Source organism: Puma concolor, chromosome D1 (genome assembly GCF_028749965.1).
Source record: "Puma concolor isolate L17-30 chromosome D1, mPumCon1.1.hap2, whole genome shotgun sequence".
NCBI lineage: Eukaryota > Metazoa > Chordata > Mammalia > Carnivora > Felidae > Puma > Puma concolor.
The window spans coordinates 46,187,986-46,213,766 of NC_141676.1; the positions used below are offsets into that span (position 1 = coordinate 46,187,986).

General features: G+C 51.0%; 1 protein-coding gene across 14 annotated transcripts in view; it reads right to left on the bottom strand.

Annotated features, from left to right (window-relative positions):
* BMAL1 (basic helix-loop-helix ARNT like 1) overlaps positions 1–25,781 on the bottom strand; it is a 100,248-nt gene that overhangs the window by 19,161 nt on the left and 55,306 nt on the right. For 8 of the 14 annotated variants that reach the window (XM_086677930.1, XM_086677928.1, XM_086677929.1 and 5 more), the window contains 8 exons: positions 15,388–15,516; positions 12,349–12,470; positions 11,528–11,680; positions 9,230–9,268; positions 8,865–8,906; positions 7,175–7,332; positions 5,479–5,558; positions 1,037–1,129 (listed from right to left, as the gene is read on the bottom strand). In XM_086677930.1, the coding sequence (XP_086534056.1) occupies positions 1,037–1,129; positions 5,479–5,558; positions 7,175–7,332; positions 8,865–8,906; positions 9,230–9,268; positions 11,528–11,667 (552 nt within the window). In that variant the 5' untranslated portion in view covers positions 11,668–11,680; positions 12,349–12,470; positions 15,388–15,516. Of the gene's footprint in view, positions 1–1,036; positions 1,130–5,478; positions 5,559–7,174; positions 7,333–8,864; positions 8,907–9,229; positions 9,269–9,910; positions 10,038–10,659; positions 10,749–11,527; positions 11,681–12,348; positions 12,471–15,387; positions 15,517–25,781 lie in introns of those variants that run through there. The other 6 variants (XM_086677935.1, XM_086677932.1, XM_086677931.1 and 3 more) reach the window with 4 other exon arrangements.

Here is a 25,781-nt window from a genome sequence, read left to right on the forward strand (position 1 = left end):
CTCCAAGGCAGGAATCTTTCAGCGGAACGCGTTCCCCGCGATTTCTTTTTTTTTTTTTTTTTTTTTATTTATATGTGAAATTTATTGTCAAATTGGTTTCCATACAACACCCAGTGCTCATCCCAAAAGGTGCCCTCCTCAATACCCATCACCCAGCCTCTCCTCCCTCCCACCCCCCACCCCGCGATTTATTTCTGAGGCCCACGAATGCCCGTGCAGGAACACAGGGCGTGGGTGCTAATTCTAAGCCTTTCCGTTCTGAAACAAGCTGTGTCAGACTATGTGCCGCGACAGCCTCATTCTTTGCAGAGAGGATAAAAACTTCCTTCGTCACTATTCTCTGAGACCAAAAAGAGCAAGACACTCTGGGGGACCTGAAACATTAATTTCTAATTTATGTGTTATTTTCATTCTTCAGTTACCAGCTTTCCACGCAAACACCAGCATGTGAATGAGTGAGTGGGTGAACAGACGAATGGGTGGGGGAATAAGAACTCCAGGGACAGAAGAGATGAAAAGCACTGCTCTAGAAACTTTCGTAAATGTTTATCTTATCTGATCCAAAGAACAAATCATAAAAGGTAGGGGTTATTACAATCATTTTCTCTTAGGGGAAGCCAAGGTTAAGCAGAATGAAAAAAGGGACACCTCATCACACACACAGTGTGGGTGGATTCCCATTTTTTTTATCCTCTGGTATTAGATTATCTGCCTTTCCTTGCTGGGCAGCCCCTCCCCCACTCCCTGCCCCCTTTAGTTACGGGATATTCATTTCATCCCAATAAAGCATAAAGCTGCTGGGGAGATCAGCGTCAAACCCGCCAGTGAGGGAAGCACGGAAATCCTAAAAGCTTTTTCTACATTTAAATTCATTTCTCGGTGAAGAAATTAAGAACTTTCTGGAAGAAGCCTCGGGCTTGGGGGTTACAATACAAGCATTTTACACGACTTGTATATTCTAATTATTCTGGAAAGGGGGGGTGACCTCTCTGGCGGCTGTGAGGCTGCCTGCCACCTACAGACCCCGGAGCAGTACCTGGCTGTAGTTGAGGATCTTGAAGACAGACTCTGAGACAAAGAGTATCTTCCCTCGGTCACATCCTACGACAAACAAAAATCCATCTGCTGCCTAATCAGGAGAAATGGATAATCAATTTATCACACTTTAGGAAACACGGTCTGTAATCACTCTGATCGCAAATAAGGATTTCTTTGGTACGTAACCAAAGCACGGAACTGCGCTCATCGACCGTAAAATTCTCTCCACGGCAGACATATCTCATCTAATGACTACAAGGGGACAGTCCAGCTGAAGTCACTTTAAGAATTCTCCTTGGAGAATATGAAGGTCCGGCGAAGTCCTATTTTATTGCTTTAATTGTAACGGTCTGTGCAGAATCACAGACTCTAGGATTGGAAGGAAACTTTAAGATCAAAATCCCCTCTCCAACAACCTGGCCACCATCTGTCCTCAACTTGGACACTTCCACTTACAGAGCGCTGTCTCAACATTTGGGGTGGTGTGCGGTTTGTTGGTGGTTTTTATGCTGCGGGTCTGGGGAGGCGCTGGGTAACTAGCATTGTTTTTACCCCCACCCCCAAAGGATTCCAACGTACACAGGGTTGAGAACTGCTGCTCTCAAACATCATTCCTCCATCCAGGGCCGGGCTGCTTATATCCCGAGAGAGACAAAAAAGCAAAGCCAAAATTTCCCTCCTACATTCTTTTTACCTCTTCTTTACTTTGAATACAGGTAAAAATCTGAAGTCCCAGTGAAGGCAGGTATGGAGACAAGATGCTGTTTATTGGACTGAAGTGGATAAATACCAAAGTGTCCGAGAGCTCAGGCTCCATGGTGTACCCGTGTGTGAATCCTACCCACGAGTCTGCAGCTGGACAACTACCCAGCTCCCACAGGGCTCCCCCCACCCCCACCCCGGGCTGGGGAGGCCACATACCCGCTCCTGTGCTCGCCCCTACAGTTCTGATTCAACATCTTGCTTCGTTCACTAGTCCTTGGTCTGTTCTTTGGCCAACCCTAGAGAAACTCTAGTCCCTGTTCCACAGAAGGGCCTTTGGGGATGCAACGGAGTTCAAAGAACTCAGAAATGAATTCATGTGCCAGAGGCCCAATAATGGCACATGCACCTGCGCGGAGACGCAAGCAGGAGGGGCCGAATCGCTGCGGCTGAGAACGAGGGAGGCCGCTCAGCCGGACAGGAGCTGCGGGTGGGCTTTGCCTGAGCTGGCCCTCGGTGCTGGCAGGGGACGACATCGGGGCAGGGGATGACAGTGGAGAGGAAGAGCCTGTCCCAGCCCCATCTGCTGGAAGCCCCATTCTGTCAGAAAATAAGGTATTAATAACTTTGCCTTCCCTGGCAGCCCGTCTCACACCTAGCAAGAGGAGTGCTTTGGGGCTTTTTGTTGAGGAAGGGAGGTGCCACAAAAGGGGCCTGTGACATCCTGGAGGGAATGCTGGGCCTGAAGCCCTGACCTGAGCAAAGTGGGTTTCAGCACCTCCAGGGAGAGAGTGGGCTGCAGAGGCCAGCGTAGGGGAGGCTCAAAACTTTCGGGCTTTCACTTCGCCACCAGGGGAAGGAGCCGGGACCCAGGGGACAGCAGACGAGCAGAGACTTGGAGGAGGCCACCAGCAGGGCCGGGCCATAGGAGGACGAGGGCCGGCTCACTCTCGGGGGGAGGACAGGGTCAGTTATAGGTGACACAGAAGTCCTGGGGGGGTCTGCCTGGTTTTCAAAACATGGGGGGAAGGGTGGAAGATCCGGACGTTACAAACTAATCCGGCTGACCCCTCCCTGACACGCTCTTCGCTGAAGACATCCTGAAAGCTCTTAATAAAGAAAGCAGTCGGCTGGATTTGCACTGGTAAGCAAGAGCAGAAGTCCACCTTCTGCCGCCAAACGTGTCAAACCCCAGCTGAGCGGACCCTGCCTTCTGCTGAAGCAAATTCCTGGGACCTGGGCAGGAATTCCTGGAAGGGGCAGGCGTTCTGTGGTACATCATAGCCACGGACACGTGCCAGGGAGGGGAGCAAGGTTCCAGCGGGGAAGACAGATCAACGCTGATGCCTTTGGGCACAGAGGCACAGGAAAGGCAAGGCCAACACGAAGCATCTAGCTTAAGCAGCACTGAAATCCTTGTCTCACGCCCTGATGACGCGGGCATCGGATACGAAATTTAGAGAAGTTATTAAGCATTTGTCATTACAAAAGGAGCTAATTCATATATATTATATACATAAATATGGAAAAATATATAGATGTGTTATATACAACATGAACTTCACGTGTTTTACATATAGGCGTTCATGTACCTATATATGTACATGTACCTATATATGTAATTTTTTTTCCTTAAAAACAGCAAATTAGGAGTATGGCAATCAGGGCCAGCCACGTTAATTCGTGGGGCCCAGTCCAGACTGGAAACGCAAGGGCGCTTGTTCAAAAACGAGGGCCTTCCAGATGCCAACAGCAGAGCGCTAAGCCAAGCCCCAGGCCACATGCGGCCGCGTAGGTTATGCACCTGTGAAGCCAGCCCCGGCGGTCTCTGCAGAGATGCTGCAGACAAGGTTTACGTCTTCATTCAGGAAGGCCCCCCTGAGAATAAGGACATCTTCATGAAGAAGGATGGACAGAGGCGGGCAGATCTGTGTCTGAGTAACCGTGCCCTGAGGGTGGTGGCTAAAGGGCCACTCCAAACTTGTGGGGACGCCCTGGCCCCCGTCTAATGTGTTTACTGCTGACTTGGATTTACCTGGAATGGTGCCATGCACATAAAGCAAAGCCTCAACAGGATCTGTTGTGTTAGTGCATGAAAGACACAGAAGGCAGGCCTAGCAGATCTATTAAGTCACAAGAGGCTCCAAAGGATCACGGACAATAAACTGCAATGTAGGACCATCCGATAAATAGATTTTGACAGAAATAAAAGAGAAGTTCAAAAGAACTCAGTGCACCTATATGGGATGGAGAACACCTGGCCGAACAAGAATCTACACACGAGACGGGGAGGGACAGTAGTACAGCTTCCCAGAGCGCGGCACTCCTATGATGGCTCTTTGGCAAAGAACGCACCAGAACCATTCCACCCCAGGCCAACCAGACCACAGCTGAAGTTCTGTGCCACCTCTAAAGGAAAATCTAGCCAACGAATGTGGCTCTGCAAAGTGTGTGTGGCAAATGCTGATGGCGGGCCAATTCCTAACCCCCGTCTCTCTTGCTGGCCTGTGCCACGGAGACTGGACAAATCTAAATCCTTGGCCTGAAGCTAGGGGTGATCAGGTAACATCTCCTGGAGAAGCTGACATCTACGATGAAGCTTTCAGGAAGGCGTATCCTTTCTCGATAGGAGGGACAGCTGGCCTGGACCCTCCCCTGCCCCTGGTTTCTGGCTAGCGGCCCCCATGAGGAAACAAGCCGTACGCTGGGTCAGCAGGGCTGTCCAAGAAGACAGAAAGAGCCTGATCCGTCTGCCCTCGTTGAACCACTGCGCGAACCCCTCGTGGCCCCACCGCAGGACCAGCTACGTTTGAGAAACACAACCTTGTTTGTTCATTAGGTCTTCTGTTCCTTGCAGCGGAAAGCTTTCCAATTCAGACAACCTATCAGGAGGGGACGGATAGAGAACGCTGGAGTGAACACACAGACCAGATGCACAGAGGACCGGAAGGCAAAGTAGAGCCGGAAACGAGGGTGACGACGGAGTAGCCTGTATCCTAAGGCTTGGCAAACGCCTGCTCAAAGAAACGGGCCCAGATGCCGTCAGGCCTTAGCAAGCAAGACCCACTCTGGCTGTGGGGGGTTGGAGGCTGCTATCGCTCCCAGTGAGATTTTTCTAGTTTCCTTTTTACAGTTTGCAAGAGGACGTGTTTCCGAATCCAGTTTGTTTCTCTTCAGTTTCCAAGTGGATCTCACTCTCGCCAGAGGCAGACCTAATGCTGCACGGCGCCACCTCAATGGCCTCTCTGCAGAGACGAGCAAGATGAAGCAAGTGCTTCAGTCAAGAGGGGAAAGCCTCACCTCCCCCATTTCTTCTTCTCCTCGGGCAGAGGAGTCTCTGGAAGCCCTGTTGCTTTGATGGGATGCTGCTGTAAAGATGTACACGGAAGCTTTGTGCTAGCAGTTAAGTGAGAAGGGAAATTCTCCGTTGTTATCAGTCTCCGCCCCTTTCTAAAACCTTCACTCAGGAATGGAATGCTTAACCACCCATTTTTAACAAAACCCTGCCTCCTCTGAGGCACAGGTAGCCCGGGCCTTCAAGCTTTGTCTAAGCAACGGTAGAAGGGGAGGAGAAAGACCCCAGGGAAGGAATGTGAAGACCGTCCAGACAGACAGACAGACAGAGGCGGAGACGAAGTGGGCCTCCAAAGGTGTTTAGACATCAAATTCCCACACGTGGGTACCTCACTCAGAAATGTGTCAAAGTGTGGATAAAACCATTGCCTCACTGCAACATACCCTGAGAATGAGGTGTTTCAATTCATCATCTGACAGAAAAGTTGGTTTGTAGTTCGCTTCTGTGTATGGATTGGTGGCACCTGAGGGAGGGGAAAAAAAAAAAAAAGAAAGAGAAAGAGTTGGTACCCTTTCTACCCAGGTGATGTCTCGTTCCACGTCACTGCCTCCAACCTTCCAGATGTGGCCAAGTCCCTACCACCCGGGACTGCAATCTTATCTTCTTTTTCCTCAACAGACACAGGGGGCTAGAGGGGGCTTCAGACAGAACCCACCGTTGCCCACGGGGGACCTGACGAGTTTGCTCTGGTCACTGTACAGGAGCCAAGAGGTAACAGACGGAAGTAAAAATCTGTTTCCACGAGAGAAGGCAGCTCTGGAAACCAACCCGCAGAGGCTCCCGGAAGGGTCCCCTCCTCCCAGGATCTACATTAAATGGGTTGTCTAGCAGTCCCTCAAATCCACGCTCCCAGCCTGCCTGGGAAATCATCCAGTCTGCCAGGCCCTGACTAAGTGAATACATTGTAGAAGGCATCTAGTGGGAGTTCTTCATCAGGGTGAGGCAACAGAGCTTGGCACTCCTTCCGTGAGCCACGCTGGCTCCCCTAGCACGGAAAGGGGACATTTAAAAGGCCGTCAGTCTGGCATCTTACAGAACAAGGCCAGCAGCGAAGGACCTGGAATCTGCAGAATGGTTAGAACAGCGAAGCAATAAAATGGAAAAGATCCGTAACCATTCAAAGTACCGTAGCGAAGGAGGGAGACAGGATGGGTCTGGGATTTTCAGATCAACCAACAAGGCACATATGGAGCCGCATCCCTGTTCTTTACGGTAACTCGACGTTTGTCACTCGTTTCCTTCCGCTTTAATAAGACTTAGCTTCTAGTAATCGAATCTCTATCATCTTCACTAATAGGAAGCTTTAGATGCCATTCTCACAGCACAGGACATAACATGGCCATGTCTGAATAACACTCAGAAGTCAGACAAAACCGACCACTTCTTATTTCTGGTGGCTTTGTGGAAACATAAAGACTCAAGTCTTTTACCACGCAGGTCACAGGTCTGACTAAGCACCCGCTTTCAAATTTCCTCGGACGGTGGTCTAAGACTGGCTATGGGAAATGCCAGGAACAGCATTCGCTGAAGTTGCCCGATACACCGCAGATTCCTCCTGTGGTTTGGGTAAGTCACTTCCACATTTCTGCCTGTTTTCTCACCCGCCCCACATTCAGAGAAGAAGGAAAATTCTGCCTCCCTCACAAAGAGTCTATCTGGCTTGGGAAAATTCCAGGAACATGAAAATATCATCAGTGTTCATCCCTGACAGTAAAACGCAGCAAGAACCATCAACCAGTGACTCACTCTTTAGAGGAGCCATGAATTCTCCTCTTCAAAACGGAAACGGACTTTTCTGTGTCACACTGTATGGGTGGGGTCCAGGCACACACATATGCCAAATGGACATCAGCAGTGCCCTCTTTGACGTGCGTGTAGCCTGATTATCATGTACACATGCAGACATGTGCACAGAGCACAGCCTCTACCCGTCACGTCTATTGCTGGAAATTACACGCCTGTTACTCAAGGCTACACATTGGCCAACGACTGACAGTGCCTTGGGGACTCGGGAACATCCTAGGCCAGGGTGCTAAAGTTTCTGGGCAAAGGCATGAAGAATAAAGCCCCGGGTCTCACCTCGTAATGTTTTCATGTGCTGAACAGCCATCCTTAGCACAGTGAGTTTATCTAATTTCCTGGACATGGCATTGCACGTAGGTACCAAAGACGCCAATTCGTCAATAAAACTGTTCATTTTGTCCCGACGCCTCTTTTCAATCTGGCTGTGAGCTTCCCTGAACAACAACAGGAAAAATGATTTCTATAAAACGAAAACGAGCCTCACGGAAGCGATGACAAAAATAAGTTAGAACTGCTTTCGACATTGGCCGGACTGGGGCACCTTTAGAATTTGTAGTGTTTTGAACTAGACTTTTCTACTGAAGTCACCAGAAACGTGGCTTCACTGCCAGGTCAGTATTACTATTTTTTGTGCTTAGCTCATATTCAGAGACATAAAGAAATGTCTTCTCAGAGTTAACTCTACTGCTCATTTCTCATTTCTTTTCCTCTTAGTCTCGGTCAAGTTGGATTTTAAGACGGGTGTAGAAGGAAAGCGAAGGGAGGTGGGGGGTGCAAAGAGCAAAGCCTCCAGCACAGCCACTGGGGGCATCCTGTGGTCCCTGGGTGATCGCTGGGGTCTGTGAAGACCCCACCGTGCGGCCTGTCAGAGACTCACTGACCGAGTCACCAGGTAACGGACGCTGCCATCTTTGGACCGACGATGACCCCACCAAGATACAGCAGATGCCACATCTGTCCCAGGAGCTTCCTCTGAAGGCTGTCACACTCCCACCTCCCAGGAGTTGCTGCCTGCCGAGGCAGGAGGGCGCATTCACGGGCACACACGCTTTCCCTGACTGGCTTACCCCTGGCGTTTGGGACTGTCCCCCGTGGCGGCATATCAGCAGTGGAAATAGAGTTCGCTGCCAGAGCAACGGGGCCACCAAGCAGGACCTCCCACCAAGGCTGGGCTGAGAGGGGAAAGCTACCAGTCTCGGGTGAGTGCAATTCTGCAGCTCCGATTCTGTGTCGTGACACAGCCTCGGATGGCCCCGGGGCTACTGCAGGAGAGCGGAGGGCCCACACGGATGGGGTCAGCGAGCATGGCTAACGGCACAAAGGACCGAATTAGAGAACCTCCTCGAGGGAGCAGGCAGCCCCCACGCCTGGCCTTGCGGTGCAACACTGGCTGCTTCGCGGGGCAAGGCCCAAGAGCAGAGTCACTGGGCCCGGTCTCTTTGGGAGGGCCCTCCGGTCAGCAAGGGGCAACCCGCTGAAGACGGTGGAGGAAAAGCTTCAGCCTTAATGGACTTCCTGCTACTTCCCAAGTCCCCTTCACGTGAAACGCACTTCGAGAGCCAGGAGTGAAGTATGGAGAGGGCGAGGGGCAGGCAGTCACATCAAGCCAAGGCCCCCACCCCCTTCCGCATCTCCTAAAGGATGCTTAGACGGACTGGGACCAGACACAGAGCCGCCTCGGCGGTCCTCAGAGGGCCCAGAACCAGGACAGTTTACAGGGAGAAAGAGGGTCCACGCTTACCTTGTTTTGGGTTTTGTTTTTAAATACTTTTTGGTTTTTAAGTTTATTTTTATTTATTTTGAGAGAGAGATAGCAAGCAGGGGAGGGGCAGAGAGAGGAGGAGACAAAATCCCAAGGAGGCTCTGCACTGATATGGGGGTTGAACCCACAAACCAGGAGATCGTGACCTGAGCTGAAATCAGGAGCCAGATGCTTAACCGACTGAACCACCCCAGGTGCCCCTACCTTGCATTTTTGATCCTTCCTTGGTGCTCTGTATATTCTAACCTGGAGGTGGGGGAAGAAAAAACAAAAGATAAAACACAATCCCTGGGAGACTAATGGCAAAGTTATACAGCTCTGTTTTCTTCCCAGTTGAATTCATTTCCCTGCTTAATCCTGCTCATCTCTCTCAACACACGAGGGCTCTTGGCTGTTAGCCACTCTGGGGGGCTGGGGGCTGCGGAGACCATCTTGAGCTCCCAGGCTCAGAGGCTCCTAGTTTATCCCCAGTCGAGGACATGGGTGAAACCCACACCAACTAACACAACATGTAATTATATAAAGAAAATGGCTATAAAGGATGAAGTTCATGACTAGGTTCATGGTACCTTCCGTGAGGGTCATCTTTGTCCGTGTCCATGCTTTCTCTGAAAAAATGAGAGAACATAACTATTTGTTAACAAAGACATACAAAACTGTTTCTTACAATATAGAAGGCTCTCATTTATCCAGAAACTAAGTAATCAGAAAGCTCAAATAGCCAGTGTTGACTATCGACTTAGAGTCCAACAAAGACAACTTGAACCTACTACACAAGGACCGCTTCTCCAGAGTATCAAGCAAAAGTTAGGTGTAGTCTCAGAAGAGTTTGCATGTCAACATCTTTTACAACATATTTTGAACATCGGGAATACACAGCATTATGGAAATTCTTAATCAGAGTATCCAAATAACTATACTACCTCCTTCCCCTCATCGTTCTGGATAAATGGAGTTCATTCATTTGCAAAACATACCAAGCCTCAAATATACGTGTGCATACATATATATTTGGGGGTGGTGGTGAGGTGAAGAGGGGGAAACCAAAGTACCCACAAAGAAGCACTGAGCAGAGCCCTCAGGCAGCTTTTCAAAGGCACTGCTACCCAATGTTCTGGTTCTCAGCAAGGTGGGGAACCCCCAGGTCCGAGAAGCTGGGATGTAGGGCAGGAGTGGGGCTGAGGGTCCTGGGTCACCAGCAGGGATCTACCTCCCTTTCAGAGACTCCAGAGATCCAAGTTTCAGGGCACCTTGTGGTTCGGTAGAAAACAGATGGAAATCCTCCAAGGAAGGAGTTCCAAATCCTCCTGGGGTGAGCTCACACCCTTTTCCAGCCCCTAAGTTTACCAGGAGGGCACTGACGAACACCTGAGCTTCTCTTTTTCTTGTATCCTATTAAGAACAGAGGGATGTGGCCCTTCAAACAATGTAGTCTCAAGGGCAAAAACAACTTTCCCAGGGGCACTGAATCACACTGTGGGCATTCTAGAACAGTGGTCCAACCAGGAGCCCTTGATTTCCTCATGGGCAGGGAGTTTCTGTAGCTAGTCCTAAAGCTCAGAAGCAATCATTCAGGCCACGGAGCAAAACGAAAACTCCCCCTCCCTTTTTGTCTAGACTCATGTGTGGTCATGGAGGCCCAGATGATCATCCCAGGTGAAGAGAGCTCCGCCTGACCGATCAGACTTTAGCACATTCAAATTACAGGGAAAGGGATCATGGGTGCCTAATGGGGTCTCCATGAATCATCGAAGATTTGTAAACAGGGTGCATGAGGGAAACCTGGAGGTCTCGGGTGGGGACAAGGTTGGAAACCACAGGTTGAGAGAGCAGAAGTGTTAGAAGGCACCAGTGACTCTATCAGCACTTGCCTTAAGACAAGTGGTCCCTAGAGAGCGTCTCCTGGCCTCCCTGCTGGGAGTGACTACACCCTCTCCGTACTCACACCCACTCTCCATCCCCTGGGCGGTTGCTTGCTCAATCATCTGGGGTCACTTACATATTAATCATAGCACCTCCTAGTGGGCATCTGACCTTCAGCCACTGTGCTCCCCAAATTCGACCTGTGAACTTCAGCAGAAAGGACATCTGCTGTAGGGGAGACACCTCCTTGGAGATTTTCCCTCATTAAACAAAAGAAAACCTCTTAAGTGGACATTTGGATGAGATTCCACACAGTTGCCTCAACAAAACAAAACGTGCCTTTGAGTGTTCTACGCAGCACCCTACTGCCTGGGGGTTTGTACAGATAGAGAAGAGTCGACTGGAAGTGTGCAAATTTACTTACTCAAAAGAAAAGTCATCAAGTCTAAAAAGAAACAAAAATACTATTTAATATAACAGGTACATACTAATTTAAATAATGTTTCAGGACATTATCAGTGTTCCTACAGTGTTTTGGGAGAGGACCTGTACTTATTCCTTCTACAAACACAATGAAGCGGCTGAGGTCTTCCTCCGAGAGAGGCCCTCCGGCAAAGTTCTCTTTGAAATCACCGAGATTACATCCATAGGCTTAGCCAGCTTGCTCAAAGGAGCGAAGGATGACGAAGGAAGGGGTAAAAGACCTAACTCGGCTTTAAGGTTCTTCCTTTTCCCTTGACGTGGAACAGTGTGGGGACAGGAGGGGGTTCGTAAGTGCCTCAGCAGTGCTGGAGGCTGCCTCCTGCTGACAATCCACAGGGAAGAGAAAGAAAGAAAAAAAAAAAAAAAAGCCAATCGTGCGGCCACCTAGACTTGGCTCTTTCATTTCCATCCCTTTGCACCAAGAGGACCCCTTCTTCTGGGAGGAATGGTAGATGGCCCCTCGATGTTCCGGGAACGGACACCAGGTTTGGCCAGAGGCACATGAACCCTGAAGGGCTTACTGGTAGTCGGTGGAGCTGCCTTTCCGCTTGCGGTTGCAATCCGTGCCGCCGGGGCCCAGGGGGCTGGAGAGGAGGTCGGTGGTGCCCGGGGACATGAAGTCACTGATTGTTGAAGAAATGTCCATTCTCTGGTCGGCCATTGGAGGTCGGGACCTAGCACAAGGAGGCACAAAGGCGCGTTTGTTGCCACGTGCTCTTCTCACGCGGTGGTGGGCCAGGGTGGTCTGGTGGAGGGCCGGGTACTTGTGTATTGCACTAACACCGCTGCCACCCAGCCAGCTGGAACAGGGACGTGGCAGAAAGGAAAGAGCGTCGTTCAGACTTCACGAGTTATGGCCGAGCATTTAGGTTCACCTGCTCACTGTTCTGGTGAAGACACAAAGCTCAGAGAAACCGGGTGGCTTCTCCCGTGCTACGGCAGAACCCAACACGCTAGGAATTGTCGCCCAGTGCTCCTACCTCGGAGGGGACCTGCTATTCCCTGACGGTTCGATTTTCTTCCAATCCATAAAGCAAACAGGATTCCCTAGTTATCTTTTTATTTTTGTTACAACTTTTGAAAAAGTGAGGGGAAAGCAGAAAATACCCTTTCTCAGACTTGAAGTCTCTCTTGGGAGCCAGAAAAATATGGTCCCTCCCTATCACCGGGCCAGGCAAAAATCTGTCCCGTCTTTCCCGGCTGTCCGTGGTACCCCACATCCCCTGCAAGGAAAAGCTGCATGAGGACATAGAGACCTTGTAGAAAACTTTGCAAAACGCCTTGAGAATTCACATTTCAAAAGCGTGGAGTCAGCCGGCCCAGAAGAGAGGCTGACAAGTACCTTGCGAGGGACTCCAAGTCCAAGCCGAGTTGAGAGGGCCGCGCACTGCCCGCAGACGGGCCGAGCTCCACACCACGTGACCCGGGCGCTCACTCCCTCTCCCTGGGCTCAAGTTGCTTCATCTGCAAAGCAAGAGGGGAGACTGTGAGGCCGTTTCCAAGACGACGGTCACGGCCACAGATTAGTGCACCAGGGTTAGGAGTGGGCCAGCTTTTCACTTGCGGGGCCAATGCTGGAGGGAACATCTTTGTGCTCTATCCCCAGGCAGCTGAGCTATGATCTCTTAGGACAAATGTCTAAAAGCATGACAGAAGGGACCGCACATAGTATGTCTGGGTACATTCTGGAACACCGTGCTTCAGCAGAGCTCCAGTAATTTATATCCCCAACAAGAGTGCCTGTCAATCTGAAGAAAAAGAACAAATCCCCATTGGTTTTTACTTGCATTTTTAAATGATTACGGATGGTGTCCCTATGTTTATAGGCATTTCTCTGGTTTCCTTTGTGCCCACTCATGTCCTGCTTTTCTACCGTATTTTCTTCAGTACGGACGGGCCTCCTAACTCATGTTCACCTGGACACCTGAACCTGCTGGAAGGAAAGCACACAATGAACTAGCTGCCCTCACTTTCAATCCACGACCTCTCACCACTGACGCCAGTGCTGCCGGTGGCCCTGGAATCCCCTGCTCCACTCCTGGGAACATCACACCTGCTCTTTTGTCCCCATCCGTACTCTCAGATGATACTTTCTGCTCTACTTCACTGTGAAAAGTGAGCACATCTACGGCCCACCTACAAGCTGCTGTTTAGGACCCTCTGCCCCCGAGGGGTGGGGACTCCATCCTCTCTCACTACTGAAGACCAGCACTCCCGAAGTCTCCCCCTGCCTCCGACCCTGCACCATCCACTTTCCCCCCTCTACTGGATCACTCTCCTTTGGATAAAAACACACAGCAACTCTCCTCTTGAGGAAAAAAACAAACGCTTTGTTGAACTCTACGCCCTTCTAGTCCCTACCTCATTTCTCAGTTTCCAATTCCTTTCCTTTTACTTGCTATAAACCAACTCAAATTGGGCTTTTGTACCCATCATTCCAATAAGACAGCCCCCGTTAGGTTCCCCAGTGACCTCCTCGTTGCTAAATCCAGTGGCTGGTCCTACATTCCTTAAGTGCCCCATCCCAACACCTGCTGGAGCTGATCTGCCCCTCCTCATTGGCTCTTGGCTTTGGGGAGGCCACCTTCTCATTGTCCCCTTCCACTTCACTGGGGCACCTGTCCCCTGATGGGGTCTTTTGTTGGTCCCTCCTCCTCTCTCACCCCTACATTGGGGTCCTGCGAATGTCATCACACTTCCTGTGTTTATACCCACTCCCTAAGAGGTCTGTGTATTTTCATTGCTTTAAATATGACCCACGCTAGGAGAACTCCCAAATATATACCTCCAAGCCTGGACATCTCCTGAATTCCAAAGTTATACGACTGTTTCCCGGATGTCTCCCTTTGAATAGACAACAGAGACCTCAAACTCAAGTATCCAAACCAAATCCCTGGTCCTCCCCAAGCCAGGCCCCCTCGTGATGCTCACATCAATGGTACTTCCATCCTTCTCAATATGCTCAGGCCCCAAACCTAGAAATCATCCCAACTCCATGCTTCCTTTCACAGCCTGCACCAGATCCATTAGAAAATCCCATCAGCTAACCTTTTTTAAAAAATCCAAATCCAACTTTTCCCCCATTCTCTTTTCTATTTCTGCTCAAATGTCACTTTGGCAGCGAAGCTTCCCTGAATGTCCACAGCAGCACCAATCCCCTCTAACCGCCCCTCCCTGCTTCATCTTTACCCACAATCCTTACCAATAATCTATTTACTAGCTTCCTTTCCGTTAGACTAGAAGCGTCAGAAGGCAATGATTTGGTTTAGTTCACAGCTTACACCCTAGTAGCCTAGGACACTCTCTAGCATAAAACTCAATAAATAGGGGCGCCTGGGTGGCTCAGTCGGTTAAGCGTTCGACTTCAGCTCAGGTCATGATCTCATGGTTGGTGGGTTCGAGCCCTGAGTCAGGCTCCGTGCTGACAGCTCGGAGCCTGGAGCCTGCTTCCGATTCTGTGTCTCCCTCTATCTCTCTCTGTCCCACCCCCAACTGAGCTCTCTTTCTCTCTCTCTCAAAAATAAACAATAAAATTAAAAAAAAAATAAAAAAAAAAAACTCAATAGATGTTGAATGAATAAGTTTGTACGTTAGGAATATCCATTCTTGCATGTCATAGATGTCATAAATATCAGCCCCCTTTTGGCCTTCTAACTTTGCTTACAGTATTTGTAGGCACAGTTAAAAGTGACATTAAAAAAAAAAAAAAAAAAAAGCCTTTTCTCAGCCCCAAAATACAAATGCTCTCTTTATTGATATTTTTGTAACTTTATTTAGCTCTTTATCCATTTGGAAATTATTTTTGATACACTACTTACAGTTGGAAACTTATTTCCGTCCAATGGATAGATAACTGTGCCAACACCATTTACCAGACCTTCTGTTACCCATCATTTGAAAGGCCACCTTTATTGGTTTATTGTCCTATTCCGTTCCTTTGACCTAGTTACTTCCAGTCCAGTCCTATGCTATTGTGGCTTTATATTTTAATGTTGGGTAGAACAAAATCTTCTCCCTCTTACTACTTTTCATCTTCAGAATTCCCCGGTTATTCCAATGTATTCCTTGAGAAGCAGGTTATAATCGTTTAATCAGATCAACGGTGGCTGCCATGATAATCCTCATTATTACTGACAGTAGGAGAAGGAGACCAAGGAGGAGTAGAGTCCTACCCTTGGGGTCTCAGCGACCCTCTGGGCTGTGGGTCAGTTGCGGGGTGCCACGTCTAGCCCCCACTGTCTCTTTGTGAACAGCCAGATGACAGCCTGAGGTGGACTATTCCAAGTTCCAGGGCTCCCGGGAGAAAGCACCCTTCCTAAAAAGAACTCCCATGGGAACTGCCAATGACAGCAGGTGGGGGGTTGGGGAGGTGATTTATTACCTGAAGTTAGAGTTCTTAAAGCTCAGATCCACTGCGGGAGAAGCAAGGGGCCACGGGGCTTATCGGTCACCTCAAAGCGACTTTCATGTTTTGCAGTTTCCTTTCGGGCAGTCAACTTCTTCCGGAAACCTACAGTGGGGCCCACAAGAAAAGAACACCCAGCCAGGTCACTTGGGGGAAGATAAACCGAACGATCTCCTGTTGGCTAAGGGACACGGGGGAGCTAGCTCCCGACTCCTGGTCAGAGGCTCACCATCCCAGCCTCCAGCTGCCTATTAAACCCAACTGCAGACGCATGAAGGAAGCTGGCAGGCGAGATTTTTCTACGAAAAACAATGCTTTTTAAGTGATTAAACATGGATTCCTGGATGTGCCTTTAAGAGAAAGAAGATTAGCTGTACTTTTCGTTTCTCCTACTGGCTCTGTGTCAGGCACTGTTCTCACCGCGTCACGTAGATTAACTTATTTACACCCCAAAACAACCATGAGGTAGACGCTACTATTTTCTTCACTGTACCGATGAGAAGGCTGAGGCAGAGAGAGACGTGAAGACACTAGCCCAGGTCACACAGCCGCGGGGCCCCATCGCCACCGAGGACAGCTTCCGCTCTCTCCCAGGTGAAGAGCCGTCCGAGCGCAGACAAGGAACAACAGAAAACAGGCCTTCGGGAAACACTAAGCCAAAGCACGTGCGCACAGGGCCATATCTGAGACTGCTAGAGGCAAGGTAAGAGGTTTATAGGAAATGCCCAGGAAGTTCATGTACAGAGTCTGGGCACCTAGAGCTAAGGGGAAAGGCAATTCGGAGAAGGTGCTTGTGTTATCAAATGGCCTGCCGCCCTGCCCTTCCACTGGCAGGAGACGGGTCTCCTCTCCGGCCTGTGGTCCCCGCGTCTAGAAGGAACTGGCTCTAAAGGAAGAGGGCCACACCTGCCTTCCCATTCCCTTTCTTGAGATAGCAACATCAGGTCTTGAGTGGGCCTTTCCTGACCTTTCTGAAGCAAAAATTCTGGGGTTCCACAGTCTGCTGGCTACTTCTTGCAGCCTTTGAATACCTTGGTCTTGAACGTCCAGAAATAGGGCTGCTTTTGTCCTCTTGACTTAAGCTTCTGTGCGGTCTGATTCAGACACCCTCACTGACCCGGGTAGCCACAGTCTGGACACGTGCAAACAGCAGGACAGGATTTTGGGGTTCTAGTCCCTAAGCCTCAGCTGAACAGCCCATGGACACCAAGTCCCCAGGGCAGTGCTGCCCAAGCACTTACCCTCCAAGAGTGTCTTCACCACGCGTGACTCGGATGGCGGCACCAGGGCTCGTCCGGAGCCCCCCCACCTTTGCAAGGAACCCTCTCACAGTTACCTGTTGTCTCTTGGAGCTCCCTCCCTGGGCTCGGTCTGATTCCCCACATGGGTCCCACGCTCTCCTCCAGCCCCCAGATGAGGACCCACCCTGGGCACTCCCTCCTTCCCTCACCCCGCTTGCCCTCTGACAGATGGGCCACTGCCTCCCTCCATGCCGTTCTCCTCCCCAGCCTGGGCCCTCCATACTGTGGTCACAGATAGGATCCCCCCCTTATTTAAAACACTTCAGTAGCTCCTCCCCTGCTCTGCCCCAAGCCTTCCAGAAACTCCCTACCAGGAAACATCAAACCTCCACAACAGGCTGGTTGGTTGGTTGGTTGGTTGGTTGGTTGGTTGGTTGGTTGGTTGGTTGGTTGCTTGCTTGCTTGCTTGCTTGCTTGCATGCTTGCATTTCCTGCCCCGCCCAGCCCTCCCCATCTGATGCCTAAAGCTCTAGGCACTTAAGTTCTCAAGAGCACGTGACCTCCACTGGCCCATGCTGCTTTGCCCTTTACTAATTGGTCACCTGGTGAACGGCTCTCCTTTCAAGTGCCTTCAGGTTGAAGGCATTTCTGGCTCCCCCAAGAGGCCTTTTGGCTCTGCCCATGCTGCTCTGACCCTTCTCTTCACACCTGTGGCCCCTCCACTCTCTGCCCCGCCTCCGTGATCTCACTATTAGGGAGTCCCCTGGGTACCGCACCTCACTCTCTTTCCCTCACTTCTCCGAAACTTAGATGAAGGCTCTCCGTACCAAAGCCCATATGAAATTTCTTATCTGGATCAGTTGTTCCAATACTCAAATTTCCTTTATAGAAATAATGAATGCTCCCACAAATGCTGGCACTATATTTTGCAAAACAAAAATCAGAAAGCCCTTTCCTGTATGCTTGGACAAAGTAAGTAAGCTTGAATCAGCTGTGACAAGTATTTTTGGAAAGCTGTCTTCTCTCCAAGAAGGTGTTCTTAGATGTAAGACAATGAATGAAACAACAAAAGAAAACCCCTCTTTCTGTGCTGATTTCTTCCGACGGAGAACTGAGCCCCGGGAGGGAGCTCCAAGAGACAACAGGTAACTGGGAGAGGGGTCCTTGCTAAGGGGGGGCTCCGGGCCAGCCCTGGTGCTGCCATCAAAGTCACACATGGCAAAGACACTCTTGGGGGAGCCTGGCCTGGAATCGGGGACCCCACGTGTGTCCACTTCTGAGCTGGAGACTTCCAAAGGAGGGGGAGGCTCACCGGATGTCAGAGGAAGCAAGGCACAAAGAGACTTGTGCAGTGTGCTTGGGGAGAGCTTGATGGTACTCTCAGTAGCCCCTCAATCCCCTCGTGCTCCTTGGAGCTCAGGAAGAAGAATCTCAGGGGCTCCATACAAAGGAGCACGGGGCTGGAAGGGGAGTCCCAGCCCCGGCTAGCCCCTGCAGAGGACCTCGGCAGCTGAGAAGGGTGAGGGTGTCAACCACTATTAGGCACCAAAAGCAGACACAGCTGCTCCTCTGAGCAGAGCAGGGTGAGCCGAAAGCCGGAGAAACCCACACGCGTCATCAACGAGAGGATGAGAAACCCACCCATGTCATCTACAGGAGGATGACCACATTGAAGACCACCGATCGCAGACCAGGCATCTCTCTCTGCTTTCCCTCCTCCTTGACCCAGTACCCCAACATGCTACAAGAAGGGGAAGGGGCGTGTAGCTTGCATTGTGGTTCCAACTGTTAGCCTCCCCTCCCTGCGAGGACAGTGTGCAGTGTTGGCCCTGCCACGTGATTCTCCTTGATGGATGAATGCCAGCGGAAGGGACGGCCTCAACCTTCTAAAAGAAGCTTTACCACGTGTTCCTTTGTGCCGAGAGCAGGAATTTCCCGGAGCGAGGCTCCTCCTTTCGCGGAGGTCCCGGATGGATAGAGGCACGAGGAAGAAATAAAGCTTTGCTACTGGGAGCCACTGAGAGGCTGAGGCTGGGTGTCACTAGGGAGACCAACTCTTCTGTTTGCCTCAGACCTTCCCACTTTAGCACCGCAAGTCCTGCCTCCCAGAAAACCCGTGTCCCCCACAAACCAGGACAGTTGGTCACCTAGTTCCTACCGCTGCATCTCTCACCCATCCGAAGCAGACCGACACAGGCAGGATGAAGGAAGCACAGACGGGATCCTGGAGCCACTGACGGATCCCCTGATCTGGGAGGAGGGAAGGGACAGGGATGTTCACACTGGACTAGTTTCATCTTCACAATAACCCATCCATTAATTGTGGTCATTATCCCCATTTTCCAGGTGAGGATGGAGGAGGCAAAGCTAACTTGCTTAAGATAATGCAGCTGGCAGGTGGGGACGGAAGCCCAAGTGTGCCCGGCTCCATGCTGGGTCTTCTGACTACCACACCACTGCCAGTCCCGTCTCCAAAACCACCCCCAGCCCCAATCCAAGCATTCCTGGAGCAGGCATGAGGGGAAGTAAGAAAAGGCAATCCTAGTTCAAGACAGCTACAGAACCTGAACCAATAGGTTTGTCTCTGGGCTTCCTGGCAGCCAGGGCAGAGAAGGAAACGTCCAGCCCTCACACTGGCTGGGAAGTGTATCCTCCGGACAGACTGACCAGGGAGGGGTATCTGTCAGGGAGGTTTATGGGACCTGAGCAATGCCGGGCCTAAGGGCTCTGAGGCAACAAGCTTTGTGAAAGAAGAGAGTGCTTCCCCCTTTTAAAATGGGACCTCAGTGAACACCTGCCCCGGCCTGCCCCTACCCTCAGGTGTGACAGCTGACGGTGCTCCGTTAAGCCACGTTGTGAATCCCCAGTATGTCACTAGGGTGGCAGTGTTTGATGGCGTGGCTTAATAAGAGGGCGTGGCTTAGGAAAATATGGACGCTAGGGAATCGGCATCCTCGATTACCCTACTAGCTGTATGCTTACTGATTTGCTTCCTCAAAACCCCAAGCCTTCCAGTAAGGGCCCCTGCATGGCCATCTCTGTATCCCACAACCTTCAGGGGCCTGCCCTGGGCATAGAGGTGTTCCAGAAGTACTTTCCCTCCCTGCCTACACCCCCCCCCCACCAACCCTAGAGGGCCATGGCAGGTGGCCCTTGTTCCCATCCTCCACGTTCTCCACGATGTGGTGCTGGGGCCTGGCTCCAAGTTTACTGAGGGAATGGATGAGGAGCTGCTCTAGTCCGTTCAGGTGGTGGTGGTCTCTGAGCAGAGGCAAGAGGCTGGAGGGGCTCTGTCTCCTCTGCAAGTCCCTGGGCCCTCCATGGTCCCTATGACAGCCTGTGGGGAGTTCAGTTGCCTTGCTTTGCAACAGATGCATTTAGAGAATGTTCGTCCAGTAAGGCCAGGTGCTTTGAGCCTAAGGTAACAGGTGTTTGCATCGGGGTCATTCAGCGAGGATTTGTCTAGCCCCTAGGGCACCGGGAACACAGAGCGGAATCAGCAGTCTTAATGTTCAAGATCCCCTCAATCGAGTTGGAGAGACAGGATCTAAATAAAGACATGACCGCATGCTCGCTGCAAGGGGCGGAGCCAGGCTTACACTTGCACAAACAGCACAAGTCTGGGATGTGCCTCTGCCGCGGTAAGTGGCAGAGATCTGCGGAGCCGTTATGACAAACTTCCAGCAGGTGGCAGTCAAGTGTCTTGAGGAAGGAAGGCCTTTCTTCCCTAGCTGTGAGGCAAACGTAAGGGACAGGAGCAGAATGGAGGAGGAAAGACAGCTTAGGGGCGTGCGTGCGTGCGTGTGTGTGTGTGTGTGTGTGTGTGTGTGTGTGTGTTGTCGGTGAGGGAAGGAGAAGGAACCAGGGTGGCGGTGAGACTTGAATTAGGGGCTGCAGATGCTTGCCTGGTGGACCGGGCTGTTGGAAGTCTGTTCTGAGCTGGGGAAAAGGCACTGACCGTGGCTGTCAGGGGCCAGGGGATCCCTGTCTGTGGCACCTGTGGACAATCCTGCTGGTAGCTCTAGATGCTTGGGAATCCCGGAATCAAGCACAAATCAAGGAGGCTGCGTTTGGAAGCACAGGGCTTGGAGGGCCAGTTGAGAGGGTCTCACGGGGGCAGGATTTGTAAGTCCTGGGGAATTCTGTGAAGGAACACAAGGCTGGTTCTTGTGGAAGAAGTCTTCAACACGATCAATGGAGCAGAACCTACAACATCCCAGTCTCCAGGGGCTACTGGGGGCCCTTAGTGGGATTCAGAGATCTCATGAAGAGTCATGAGACAGAGCACCACCTCGCCCAGCACAAGTGCTTAGTAAATGTTTGCTGAATGAATGATAAAAGAGATGCCTTCTTAGACCTTCGCCAAGTCTATTACTGAAGTCTAGGAAGAAGAACCTTTCTTCTTCTTTTTTTTACTGTATAGAATAAGAGAGCCTGGCCCTAAAGACTCAGAGGGAAGAACACTATTTCCACCAGAAAACTTACTGCCTGAAGTTGAAGAAAGTTCTGGAAAACTTCCGCATCTTGTTCTAAAGGAAACCAAAGGATGTAGTGCTGTTATTTCGTGGTAGAATCAAGACACTGGTGTGAGGGAGAGCAGACGGGGAGGCCTGGGAGGCGCTCTTAGTTCCAGGTCAGGGCTGTGGGTGGAGGCAGGCTGGCCCAGCCAGCAGGGGTGGACCCAAGGAGGGTTGAGACTCTGAGGAGAAAAGGGATATGCCTTCTCTGAGGATGTGGGCAAGGTGAGAGAAAAGGGGAAGAATACCGCGCAGGTGTTTCTCCAGAGCCGGTGGATCAGGCATGTGACGTCCCTGGCACTTTCACAAGCAGGGGCTGGGGAAGAGCTGAGACTCTCCCCCTGGCAAGGGGCAGGTGGGGCATGGACAAAAGGGTGAGATCATGGGCACATGAGGAGGGAGGGCAGGGCAGTGGTCAGTGCAGGGCCTCTGGAGCCAGATGGCTGGGTTCAAATCCCAGCTCTGCCACCTACGAGGTGTGCGTCCTGGGCCAGTTCCGTGACCTCTGGGAGCTGTACTTTCTCCCCCGTAAAATGAGAAGGATGCAGTCACAGACTGAATGAGCTCAGTATCGGAAAAGCACTTAGAACGCTCATCAGGTTAACTGTGCTTATTGAAATGGAGGGGTAGGAGGCTGTGGAAAGGTAAGCTGTGATGTCAAAGAAATCAAACTCAGACGGGACACTCTGGAATGAAGGAGCTCAGAAATGGTAAGAGCAGAGTGTGTGTGCCTGCCAGTGGACATAAAGAACTTAAGAGGGGGCTCTGGGGACCACGAGGGAGTCAGTGAGGGGCGCTGGGGAATGAGTGGAGGAACCTGGGCATGGGGTGGGGGCCGGAGGAGAGGCCAGTATTTTGCAGCAGGGAGGACTCATGACAACTGGAAAGCTGAGTGGTATTTCGGGAATCCAACCCCTTCATTTTACTTCAATGAAACCAACATACAGGGAAAGAGCTCCTCCTACAGAAAGCTGGGAACAGGATCATGAGAAACTTAAGTCAATGGCTGATAGTAACAAAACTGCCCGGGAAGGTGAGGTAGAGAAAGCAGAGACAGTGATTTCCCTACAGAGACGGGCACCACAGTGGACAGCTGGCTGCCCAGGGCTGGGGGACTCCCAGCTGAGGGGTGTTGGGGGACAGGAAGTAGATGTCCCTGTTATGGCTCACCTACCATAGGTTTTGGCTGACAGGTAAGGAGGCCTCAGATGGCTACCAGGCGCCCAAGGCCCTCAAGCAATCCCCTCAACGCACTCTACTGAGCACCCATATCCACCAGGTAATTTGTACGGTGAGAAGAGTCAGGGACTTGAGTAAGTTTCCACCACAAACTGCATGCGGCAGTCAAATTTCAATCGAGGACAATGTCATAATCATGAAGACACTGTTAGCGTGCGGGTCCGCAGTCACTCATTCGTTCATCTTTCAGCAAATATTTGCTGAGGGCATCCACGTGCCAGGCACCGTTCTCCACAGCGGGACTGCGGGCGAAGACACAAACATCCTTGTCCTCACCTGGTACACATTCTGGGGAGGAGGGCAAGCAGAGACGAGTAAGTAAGTGATGCTGGCAGGTGGGGTGCGCTGGGGCAAGAACTCAGAGTCGGGGCGGGAGGAGCTCTGGAGACGTGGCAGCGGGGAGGTGAGGAGGTGAGGCGGGGAGGGAGGAGCACTCCAGGCTGGGAGGAGCCTGCACAAAGGCAGAGAGGGAGCCGAGGCTGTCAGGGGACCAGCCCTGGAGCAGGGTGGACACAGACCACGTGGTGCCTGGCGGGCCCCCGTGAGGGCCTTGGTTTTGCCTCTGAGTGAAGTGGGGGGGATGATGGGCCCCCACTTGGGGTTAAGCCTGGCTGCGGGGTTGAGAAGAGATGGTGGGGAGGGGGGACCTGTGTGTGCAGGTGCACGTGGCGGTAGCGGGACTGTGTGGGTGGGTGCACCTGCTTGTGCGTGAGTGAGCATGCCTGTGCCTGCGTGTGTGCGCACGGGTGAGCGTGATGCATGTGCGTGTGTGGGAGTGAGTGTGCACATGCATGCATGAGTGCGTTGGGGAGGCCCGCGAGGAGAGGGCTACGATGGTCTGGGGAAGGTGACACAGCTCGGTCCCGGCCCAAGAGTGCGGGCAGTGAGGAGGGCATGACAGGGCTCGGGGCTGTGTGGCCAGGTGAGGTGATGAGTTGCGGTCACTTCCTGGTATACTCTGGAGGAACAGCTGACCGGACTTTCTGATTTTTTTCTGGCATGAGGGGTGACAGCCACTCTGTGAACTGCACAAAGGCCCCCAGGTATGGGGGTGACTGGGGGTGAAAGTTCCAACGTGAGCTCTACTTGCCAGGCTGCATGCCCTGTGTGACGGCTGGAGGAAGAGGGATCTCTTGTCCAGCTAGAGGCCAGCAGCCATTGGTCGGGGAACTGTTAAGTGAGAGGCACGACGAGACATAGAAGTTGCAGGACGGAGTGCACAGCTGCGCACTGCACTCCTGCTGCCCCTCCCCTCCCATCTGGAGCGGAGACTGCCTCCTGGTTACTGAGCATCACCCCTGCTGGGGACGGTGCTGACCCAGATGTGGCTCACATGGTGGGCATAACAACCTTTTGGGAAAGGCATCATCATCAACATAGTGTAGAAGATGGCAATGAGGCTCAGAGAGGTACAGCCACTTGTCTGAGATCACACAGCCAGCAGGGGGAACGGACACCCAACCCCGATGTGCCCCACTGGAGAGCTGGGCCCCACATGGTTTGTGTCTTCAGTGACTCAGCAGAGAAAAGAGAAAGTAGGAGATGTAGGGCAGGGCCAGCTGAAGCCCATCCCACCTCCTTCCTATGAGGCAAGAATGTCAGAACACAGTAAGGACGTGCCCCGACCAGGGTACTGGGGGGATGGCCGGTGTGTGTCTGACAGATGGTCCTCTCCGTTTTCACTCACAACAACTGGAAACCTTTCTGAAATGTTCTTGTCCACCTGCCCGTCCCGTGAGCACAACTTGAGGAAGACAATTTGATCTTGGGATGGATCTCAAGGCCTTCCCCCAGTGCCCCAGCTCCCAGATGTTGCCGTGAGTGTTCCGGACCCCAGAAACATCCCTGCAAGTTCCTCTTTTAGCTAAAACGGAATCTGCTTGTTTGCTTTCATTCCTACGCAAGGAATAAAGCCATTATTTCAGTGATTTTTGGTTTCCTTTTTCCAAGCTTTGGTTACAGCAAGTGACCGTCACATGCTCAAGGGTCTGGAAAAACATGAGTTCGTAAGGTGCTTCTCCTGGGAAAATATTCAGTGCAGGGACCACAACAAAAATAACAATGCAAAAACTGTGGCAGCAGAGACCACACGCTGGGCTTTTATGTTGTGCCAGTCAGTGTTGTTTCACTGAGTTTCCAAAGAAGTAACTAATTCTCAGAGATGTGAAGTAAATTGCCTGAAATTCTTAGCTCATGAACAAGAAAGTCATGATTCAAACTCAGGTCAGTTTGACTCCAAAGCTCTGTGACAGGTGAAGGACTCTCATCCTTTCTTAATTAGACAAAACAAAAATAAAACCTCCTATAAATCGACAAAAAGGCAAATACCTCCCTGGGAAACCAAAGGATACCAAGAGGTAAATTCACAACATTCACACAATTAATTCGTGTAGGCAGAGGACAACACAACATGGTAAAGAACAGGGGCCTGGCCGGTTCTCCTTTCTGTAAAAATCTACACATGGATGTTCAAAAAAAAAAAAAAAAATGTATGTACAGGTGGGAGAGGTGAAAAAAAAACAGAGATGGCAAAGATGAAAAAAGGTGATAAAAATTACTTTTCAGACTCTTTATGTATTTGCTAAAAGGGACAGGGGAAAACATCAAAACACCTTCTTTGTCTGACAAAGGATGCCATTAAAAATTCTGATGTCGGTTACATATCCTTAATGTAAAAGGACATTTTTAAAAAAAATTTTTTTAACGTTTATTTTATTTTTGAGACAGAGAGAGACAGAGCATGAACGGGGGAGGATCAGAGAGAGAGGGAGACACAGAATCTGAAACAGGCGCCAGGCTCTGAGCTGTCAGCACAGAGCCCGACGCGGGGCTCGAACTCACGGACTGTGAGATCATGACCTGAGCCGAAGTCGGCCGCTTAACCGACCAAGCCACCCAGGCGCCCCTAAAAGGACATTTTTAAGAGAAATCAAACAATTTTTAAATTAAATTTTTATTGCTTATTCGTTATTCTTTTATGCTTTTTTAGGACCTAGTGTAGAGACTCCCTAAGTTCTACAAGGCTCCTGGAAGAATGATCTGTCCCTACGTTCTCCTGCCCATTTTCAGAAGCAACCAGTTACAGAAAGTACCTTTGTGTTTCTGAACAACCGCGGATGGTACTGCTCATTGACACCCCAGTTTTAACCGGGATCTGTTCACTTCTCGCCACAGAAGAGGGAAATTCACCTCTCTTCTATTACCTCTGTCATTATAGGCATGCATAAGAACCTAACCTCCCATTCGGCCAACAAAGTTGCATAATTATTTTGGGCAGATGAATATTCAGCTTTCATATTTACTATGAGCATGTAAATCCTAGGCACGGTGGGGGCTATGTGGGGTATTCTGACCCCATTCCTTTGCTGCATAC